The 10507-nt window shown below is 45.2% G+C and overlaps 1 protein-coding gene across 1 annotated transcript in view; it reads right to left on the bottom strand.

The window, feature by feature from the left end:
- LOC106817598 (unconventional myosin-Ie-like) overlaps positions 1-10507 on the bottom strand; it is a gene marked incomplete at its 5' end in the record, with an annotated part of 36787 nt that overhangs the window by 17732 nt on the left and 8548 nt on the right. Inside the window, 4 exon segments of the mRNA XM_014822278.1 lie at positions 3810-3954; positions 6997-7103; positions 7335-7416; positions 8105-8190. Coding sequence (XP_014677764.1) covers positions 3810-3954; positions 6997-7103; positions 7335-7416; positions 8105-8190 — 420 coding nt within the window.

The following is a 10507-nucleotide window of genomic DNA, read 5'->3' as shown; positions in this document are numbered from 1 at the left end:
GCATGTGGACCACCCACCCATCCAACCACCCAGCCCATCCACTCATCCAACCAACCACCCACCCACACCACCCACTTCGTCCAACCATCCACTTCATCCAACCACCCACCACTCATCCAACATCTAATCATCCCAACCACCCACCACTCCCACACATCCACACAATCCAACAGCCACCCACTTCACCCCATCTACTCATGCCAACCCCCATGCTCACTCAGTCCGAACCACCCACCAATCTCACTCACCCGCACCCACCCCATCCACCACCCAATCAATACACCCACCATCCACGCACCACCCATTCCACCCACCCCCCTCGCCATCCACACCACTTCACCAACCCTAACACCACCCATCCACCCATCCAACCATTCACCCCCCTCCACTCCCCAGCCATCCACAACCTCCACCTTACTCAGCCATCCAAGCCAACCACCCAGTCCACCTTAAACCTTTGACGCTTGGACCACCTTGTAACCTTCTGTCGTACTTTATGACCCGTTGTCGGAAAACTCCGATGCGTCTCGCTGCCACCGTGCACGCAGCTTCAGGCTTGTCCTCACAGTCGATGTATGTCGCGACGCAATCTGCGATTGGAGACCTGTGGGTGCCGCCTATGTTTTTTGTTCGTCATCAATGAGCAGCTAAAAAATACTTACAAGAGAATAATACTACAAACATATCGTTTGAATTCGAATCACTCAAGGAAAAACCGCCACACAAATTCTAAGATTCTAGATTCTATAGATTGTAGTAGTACATTTGGTCAAGGTAAGCCACAATTTGTATATAGCAACTGCAACGTTTCACGAATAGCCATTGTAAGCAAGAGTAGGCCATGAGTGTAAAAAGGTAAAGCATGAAGTTATTGGATGCATAAGTAATGACGATCCTTCACCCCCCCCCCCCCCCCCCCCCCCCCTGTACTTTATCTGTGTCTCATGCATGCTGCTGAAACTCACAAACAGCGTCGGTTTAACATGCAAAACATTTTCCTTGCCTTTTACAGGAGTTTGTTAGGTCCAATTCCAGGACCCTAAGATTTAAGCTGAATACAACCTTATACCTCGCATCTTGCAATCATAGTTAGTGAACAAATTCTTGACTCAAGCAATCTCAGACAGTAGACAGCACTATAACTTGAGTGTAATCAATTATTCTAGCATAATAACTTGTTATCACATAGATAAATGTAGAGTCAAAACAGACATGGCCTCAATTTCAAGACTTCCGTGACGCAAAACATAACTAGAGCTATTTATTTCAAGACTCTCATGCTCTGGAAAATGTCGCTTAAAGGTTCTCGGAGTTACGACAGGTTTCCCATGGACCTGTACACACCTCTAATACACTTGTTATCATCATTAGATAGAATGTGGCAAACTAGAACATGCAATCCAATTTCAAGGACTTTCCAGACAGTTGTTAGACTGGTCGTTGCCAAGACCTGTAAACACCTGTAAACGGATGACCTACCTTGCTCCTGGCTTGAAATGGTTTCCCTTCCTATGTACCTGCCGGGAAAGCTCTTCTGAATAGCGGCGAGCGTACCCATCGTATTTTTCGATCTCTGCGTCTCCTCTAAACGAACAGCTACAACACAAGACAACTAGGCCATTAACGTAACCATTGGATGTGCGAGCGTGCGACCCAGGCTGGCCGAACCAGGCTTGGTGATGACGTAACCGAACATGAATGAGGTACTGATAACATTAGGTACTGCAGCGGTTATCCGCTGATCTCACTGTGATGCGAAGAATTCAGCGGCGGGCACGCACTCAGGGCACAGTGAGCACATGAGAAAAGCGAGAGTGAGCTCACTTTACAAAATCTACGCAGTCTTATAGATAAGTACTGGTCTTCATGAGACACAATATGTTGGTCTATCTAATATCTATCTATGTTGATACAAAATCTCGGCCTAATACTTGGGTGCTGGTTATATTAGTGTCCCACTGACACTTGATTATGGTCTCGTTATTAAAGTTTAGTAGCAGGTCTAAACAAAGATAACTGAGACATTTGATTGCGTGTTCTCGATATGTCGGTTGAGACCAAGCCAAGTCAACAGTAACAGTCAAGTAAGTAATATTCAGTAATATAGTCAAGTACCAGTCAATCGAGTACATGGTTTCAACTAAATTTCAGTACAGGTGGGCCACGAGACAGTCCAGTCCGACTGTGAGACGAGGACTCCTGTCTGATATAATATAATATATTATCATTAATATAAATATATAATATAATATATAATAAATCATATAAATATATAACTATAAGATATCAATAAACTAACTAATATATATAAAGCATAACTAATTGAGTAATACAATCTATAGTATAACTATAACATATATATAATATACATAATATAATATAACATATATAACATAATATAAATAATTTATTAATAACTAAAAGGGCGAGTTGTCCGCACTACAAATGTATTCCGTTTTCTCCCCAAGATGTTGTAAGTACTAAGTTTTGGTTCCCCAAATACAAGGTGCAGTGACCCTGGTTTCGGTACCGACACACCTTCTAACAGATGTGTAAGTATACAAGTTTGGGGTTCGCCGCTAGGTCAATTTAAACCGAGTTATAGCGTGAAAAGAAATATGATCACGGTCAAGGTCAAGGTCAAATAACAATCCGCGAGTGACCTGGTTTTGGTAGCGCACATACCTTCTCCCAAGCATGTGTAGCCAGTTTGGTCGCGCTGGTCAATTAAGCAGCCGAGTTATAGAGTGAAAGAGAATATGATCAAGGGTCAAGGTCGAAGGTCAAGATAAAATCCCAGTGACCTGGTTTTTGTCGCGGCTCACACATTCTCCCAAGATGTGTTAGTATACCCAAGTTTGGTAAGCGCTACGTCATTAGGGTCCGAGCTTATTAGAGCGGAAGGGCAAATATGATCAGGTCAATGCGTAAAGTCACAATACAAGGTCGCGCTGACCTGGTTTCGGTAGCGCTAGGTCAATGAGGGCAGAGTTAATAGAGCAGGAAGACAATATGAGTCAAGGTCAAGCGTAAAGGTCAAATAAAGGTCGCAGGCTGACCTGCCGTTTGGTAGCCTGCCTCACCTTCTCCAAGATGTGTAAGATCCCAAGCTTTTGTAGCGCGATGTCAATTAGGGGTCGAGTTATGAGCAGGAAGGAAATTTGTCTCGCGGCAGCGGCGCGCTGGCCGGAGACATGAACATAGTATCAATATACAGGAATCAATAATACTAATTATAATATAGGCGTGGCTACGCATCGGGTTACCGACGCCCACTCCCGACTTCACACGTTCGGTCATATATTCTTATGTGAAACACAACTCATATTTTTCAGTAAAAAAACAATACATACAATAAGTTTTACCATAATCATTACTTACCTTTAGGTATTATCAAAATAAATCAATTTTTGTTACTTTTGAAGCAATATGTACATCAGTAATCAACAATTTGAGAGGGGGCTTGGCCACATCGCTGCGGTGGATTGGGCAATCTGTGACTGGAGAATTTGTAATGGATGACCGAAGCGTACGCCACTGCCGCTACTATATATATAACGTCGGCTCAGAGGTCTCGCGGAGGAGGATGTTGAGAGAGCCGTAGACATGCCACAGACTCAGGGCGCTTATGAAGACCTTGGTCTTGCCCGCTCTGTACGCTCGGCGATATAATATATAAATTATAAATATATAAACTACTAAAATATAAATATAATATAATATAATATAATATAATACTACATACCTATAATATAATATAACGTTGGTCACGCGTCTTGCGGGGACGCGAGACCGCTGAGGACACGCACCGACTCTGGGGCCTTGATGAAGACCTTGGTCTTGCCCAGCTGGTACTGGTCACTGTCCATGCTGACGCTCTGCATGATGTGTGCGATGCCTTGACGCGGCTCCCCGCGCCACTTCGGCCCATGTCTCACGGTCACGATCGCGTACCTGCACAATGAACACACACAGGGTGTTCACATGATGAACACATGCGGGGTGTTCCTACAATGAACACACGTGGGGTGTTCACACGAGAAGCACCAGGGGTGCTTCACATGATGAACACCCGCGGGGGTGTTCAACATGATGAACACACGCAGGGTGTTCACACAATGAACACACGCGGGGTATTCACATGATAAACACATGCGGGGTGTTCCCACAATGAACACACGCGGGGTGTCCCCACAATGAACACATGTGGTGTTCCCACAATGAACCCAGCAGCGTGCTCACAAGTAAATCAGCAGGTGCTTCCCACAACTAAACACAACAGAGGTTTCCACATGAATGAACCGTTTACACGTGACCGCGTAGTGTTCCCACAATGAACACACGCGGGGTGTTCCCACAATGAACACACACAGGGTGTTCACATGATGAACACACGCGGGGTGTTCACATGATGAAGCAACGATCCTGTACACATCAACCACTGTCTGGCTCGGCCTTAGGGAATCCATCAGCAGCAGCCAGCAGCGCGCCGCTGTTATACAACATACGATGTTATACACTGTCCGTGGCGTGCCCTCTGTCTGGGATGCAACACGACACCACACTGACACACCCGCACGCACGCACGCACGCACGCACGCACGCACGCACACACACACACACAGAAAGTTCATACAACTAGACAGAGGGCACTCACGGAAACTGATACCTCCGCAGCGTGTAACATGTACTGTGTAGTACAGCTGGCTCGGCTGCGCTGCTGCTGACTGGACGCTTCTACAGGCGAGCTGCTGCTGACCTGGACGCCCTAAGGCGAGGCTGTGCTTAACTGACGCCTACATGGCGAGCTGCCTTTTTGCTGAATCAATCGTGCGAACACTAGTGTCTACACACCCACCACTAGGCGAGCTCCTTGCTGATTCGAGTCGCGCGAACACTAGTGCGCTACACCACATCACACGACAACACACACGCGATGAGATTGCATGCCTCCGGTTTGCCGCGGAGGTTAATGAAGCAACTATCACGCGTGCATCCGCTATGTCTAGATAAATACGCCAACGCCGCACGCCCACGCACCCCGCACACACACGCGAAAGTCATACAATGAGTAACGATCAGCAACTGCATCCGCTATGTCTAATAAATACGCAGCCACGCACGCACGCACTCACACACACAGCACGCCCAACACGACCGCACGCCACGCATGCCGCACACGACACACAGACGGCACACCGCACGGCACGCACACACGCACGCACACACAGCCCACACAGACGCACACGCTACGTCACGCACGCAGCGACACAAACAGATCAAACAACGACAAGACCTGCTGCAGAACTTGATACCGGACGGCGGTAGGCGAATCCAGCTCGCCTTACCGCGATGCTTCTCCTTCAGTCGAGGTACTACCAGCTTGCGTGTTTCACCCTCGTGGCAGTCAAACATACGATGTCTCACGACAACGCCCACGACACACACGAGACCGTCGACTCTGGATCTGTTATCATCCACCATTACTGTAGTCATGGTATACGCCATAATTTTCTGTGTGTACCGCATATTTCTTGCGAAGTTCAGACGACTGGGGCAGATTTCGCGAGTGCGTTAATTTTGCGGTCTGAGATTCATGATTATTCGATATTATTCGTATGAATTAGTTTCGCGGTGTCTGTCGTATTTTCGCAGTCGCGGACGCTATGCGGAAATCTTGCCGAACAATTAACCCACCGCCGAAATAACACGCGTATACAGTACATTGACAGTTATCAGAGGTATTTATTTCTCAGAACAGACCGCACTGTACGTTCAGGAGGAACCTGACCTATCCTCCGCTGTTGTTGACTGATGGAGCCAGCACTAGCCAATCTGCATTGCGGACTAGAACGTGCTAAAAACAATGCTTCTTGCCCAGTGTGCACACATTTTGGCATGCATACCTCAAAACCGCGTACACGTAAGGCAAGCTTAGAGTCACTAGCTAGCGCATACAACTGGCTGGTTATCTGACTCGAGCTGATCATGATTGATCAACTCATGAGCACCCCAAAACCGCGAGGACTCATCCTTCGTCAAGACCACCAGACCACACATGAACAACACAGACCACACATGCACCACATAAACACACAGACCACACATGCACACCCATGAACCCCATGAAACACATGAACACATAGACCACAGCATGAACACACATAAACACAAAGACAACACATGAACACACATAAACACCTCAGACCACCATGACAGCACATAACACACATGAACCATATACACACAGACCACACATGAAAACACATGAACACATAGACCACACATGAACACACCATAAACACACAGACCACACAGACCACACATAACACACAGAGCCACACATGAACACCTCATGAAACACATGACACATAGACCACACATAGACACACATAAACACACAGACCACCGCTGACAACAGCCACCCATAACACACATGACCACACACGTGAACAAACAGGAGAGTGGTAGCGCTCAAAGACAACAAGATAAAAATCACATCAACGCTGACGAACTTCGAGAGCCGTATTTCTTTTACGATCGTTCATATTTGTTAGATATATCTCTATTTCGTAACGCCTTCACCAACCGGCTCTCTTCCCAGTCGTTGCGCTTCTTCGTCTCGTTTTGGCTTGATGCAGCGAATATAGTGTGGGTGCTTCATCAACGTCTCAACCAGCTTGTTGGCTGGGTCTGAAGGAACAGGGTAGTGATAACGACATGTTTTTGGCCTTTCTGGTAACATATAACTATGCTACGACCAGTCTGTGTGTATGTTACAGTCAAACCCTACATAACGTCGATTCAAGAGCTATCGAATATGTCCTTCATAGATAGGACGCAAACCAGCCGCACACGGAACACAACAGGAGAGTGGTACGGCTCAAAGACAACAAGATAAAAATCACATCAAAAGCTGACGAACTTCGCGAGCTGTATTTCTTTACGATCGTTCATAATTTGTTAGATATATCTATTCGTAACGCCTTCACCAACCGGCTCTCTTCCCAGTCGTTGGCCTTCTTAGTCTCGTTTGGCTTGATGCAGCGAATATAGTGTGGTGTACACTTCATCAACGTCTCAACCAGCTTGTTGGCTTGGGTCTGAAGGAACAGGGTAGTGATAACGACATGTTATTGCCTTTCTGGTAACATATAACTATGCTACGACCAGTCTGTGTGTCTGTTACAGTAAAACCCGTACATAACGTTGATTCAAAGGAGATATCGAATATGTCCTTCATAGATAGGACGCAAACCAGCCCGCACACGGTGCACATTCGGCACGGAGCCGTAGGCGCGCGCCGATTGTGCACCGTGTGCGGGAGGCTTTACCTTGATCTTGTTACTGGCGGTTGACGGGCGACCACGCGTCTGCTGGTTCACATTCTCCGGGAACAGGGAGCAGATGAAAGGACTAGCACAGAAAAAACACGGTCACTTACTCACGTCACAACTCCACGAAGCGAGATGTCAGCTATATGCATATATACACTCATAAAGCTTACTGAAGCATAATATATACTGATGCACATAAGCATTCCAGTGACCATTAACGAAAGAATGCCACAAGAGCTGTGTAAAATTAATCTAAGACACGATCCAGCCGCTAAAATAAAAAACAATTCCGCATGAAATTCCACAAAGGACGATGCCATCTCTACACGATTGAATACTGGTGCATTCCAGTCACTATTAAATAGAGAATGTAATGTGAGCTAATTAAATATAAAACCATTAATTCAGCTACCATTGAAGAAAGAGCCTGATGTGACCACTATACATTACAGAAGGAACCACTATTAAACAAGGCAAGAATGCTTCATATAAAATCAGAGTGATGTTTAATTAATTCATCAAAGTCTATTATTCATGACAATGTCCATGACCAATATGGACACCGTACATGATAGCTAGTGGATATACATGACATGGCAGCTGTGAAATAGCTTGATGAATACGACAATGGTGACGATGATGATGACGACGACAACGATGATGATGATGATGATGATGATGATGATGATGACAATAATGATGATTGGACCTTGTGTTGAGGATGATAATAAGAGGCTGTGTGCACATGCCTGCCGTGCTGTACTCACTTCTCGCTAGACTGCATGAGGAGCACTAGATCGTTGAACAGCACATCCCGGTTACGCTCACAAAAGCCATCGCCATCATACGATACCTGCGATCAGACGCCATTATTCATGCAAACACACACGCGGGGTCACACTTCACATCACTATGACACTTTTGGGACCTAATAATCTAGACATGCGTTTGATTGCGAACCACGAGCAGAGCGAGAAATGAAATCAGGCGGGAGTAAAAGACGAGAGCCATGCACAGCCACGGGGCAAAAACACAAAACGATGCAGAAATAGGACAGGACAGTATATAGGAGAACAGCTATACAACTCTTTCATATACATACGGTCCCTTCCTACGCCCCCAATGCCGTCACTCAGTTGGGCATTGTTCTCAAATATCAGTGACTTGAACGAAAATGAACAAGTACACCTGCTACACAGTAACTAGTATGACATATAGGTTCGCGCACAAAGATCATGGATGTTCGTACTGCAATATCACACAATAGCATTGGCTGACATTTAACAAATGGTCTTTTTAGAAACAGATTTCTATAATGAATAATAGCAGTTATGTGCAGCAGGCAAATAAAAGGTTACTAATTTTTTTTAAACTACATATTCAATGCAACCTGTAATTGGTAATGCAAATGTGCTCAAATAAACTTAGTCAGAAAGTCTTAGTCAGATCTTAGTCAGAACATCCTCCACAAGTGCACTTTCAGGATTAGTGGAAGAATATAATATATTATATAATGAGGGGTATTACCTTTACATAGTAAAATATTACAGATTGGCAGTTTCTATGCTATCACACTATTTTTATAACAATGATCATTCAGCTATATCTGGTTAGGCAGTAGTGAAATGTTAGCATGATATGTTTAAAAACTAAAAAATATGCATGCTTAAATCATTTCAGCATCAATTGGAGTTTTGTGTTTTAACATAGTGATAGCCACTTCCTTTTGATATTCAATTTCCGTATTTATCCAAAAATCAGTGTAACTGAAGCTGTTTAAATTTATATCATCACAACGTGTGCACAACACTGGACCCCATATGCGAAGCTAAGGGGAACATTTATATACACAAGGAGCACTGTACATCAAACTTGTGCTGCTATTATTGATGGACAGATGGATAGATAGATGGATGGATGGATGGATGGATGAATGGACGGACGGACGGACGGACAGGCGGACGGGACGGATGGATGGATGGATGGGAACCACAACATAAACACACAGAAGCCACCATGAACACACATGAAAAGCACATGAACACATAGGACTCACACATGAAACAACAACATAAACACACAGACCACACAGTAACACACAGACCACACAGTGAACACACTGAACACACGTGAACACAACAGAAGAGGTGTAGGCTTCAAAGACAACAAGATAAAAATCACATCAAAAAACGCACGCACACAAACAGATCAACAACGACAGACCTCTGCAAGAACTTGATGAACGGACGGCGGTAGGCGAATCCAGCTCGCCTCACACGAATGTTCTCCTTCAGTCCGAGGTACTCCACCTGGTGTTTCACCCTGCGTGCAGTCAAACATACGATGTCATCACGACACGCACCACAACACACACACTGACAGTCGACATGAGTTCTGCATCATCCACATACTATAGTCTGTATACGCCATAATTTTCGTGTACAGATATTTTTCCGAATTCAGACGACGGGCAATTTCGCGGTCGGTGAATTGTGAATTATTCGATATTATTCGGTACGAATTATTCGCGTGTTGTTATTTTCGCGGTCGGGGACGAATTTGCAAAATTCGCGAAAATTAAACCACTGCAAAATATACAGCGTATACAGTACATTGACAGTTATCAGAGGTATTTATTTCTCAAGAACAGACACACTGTACGTTCAGGGAGGGCAACTGACCTATCCTCCGCCTGGTTAGTGTGACTGATGAGCAGCACTAGCCAATCTGCATTGCGATAGAACGTGCTAAAAACAATGCTTCTTGCCAAAGTTGCACACATTTTGGCATGCATACGTCCAAAACCGCGTACACGTTAGGCAAGCTAGAGTCACCTAGCTACAGCATCCAAGGTGGGCATGGTTATCTGACTCAAGCTGATCATGATTCATCAACTCATGAGCACCCCAAAACAGCGAGGACTCATCCTTCGTCAAGACCACACAGACCACACATGTGCACACAGACCACACATAAACACACACACCACACATGACCACACATAAACACACATGAACACACACCACACAAACCACACATGAACACACATGAACACACAGACCACACATGAACACACATGAACCCACATGAAAACACATGAACACACAGACCACACATGAACACACATAAACACACAGACCACACATGAACACACAAGAAAACACATGAAA

Source organism: Priapulus caudatus, unplaced genomic scaffold (assembly GCF_000485595.1).
Source record: "Priapulus caudatus unplaced genomic scaffold, Priapulus_caudatus-5.0.1 Scaffold1787, whole genome shotgun sequence".
Classification (NCBI taxonomy): domain Eukaryota; kingdom Metazoa; phylum Priapulida; class Priapulimorpha; order Priapulimorphida; family Priapulidae; genus Priapulus; species Priapulus caudatus.
Note: the sequence above shows the minus strand (reverse complement) of the source record. Positions and strands in the feature narration are given on the sequence as shown.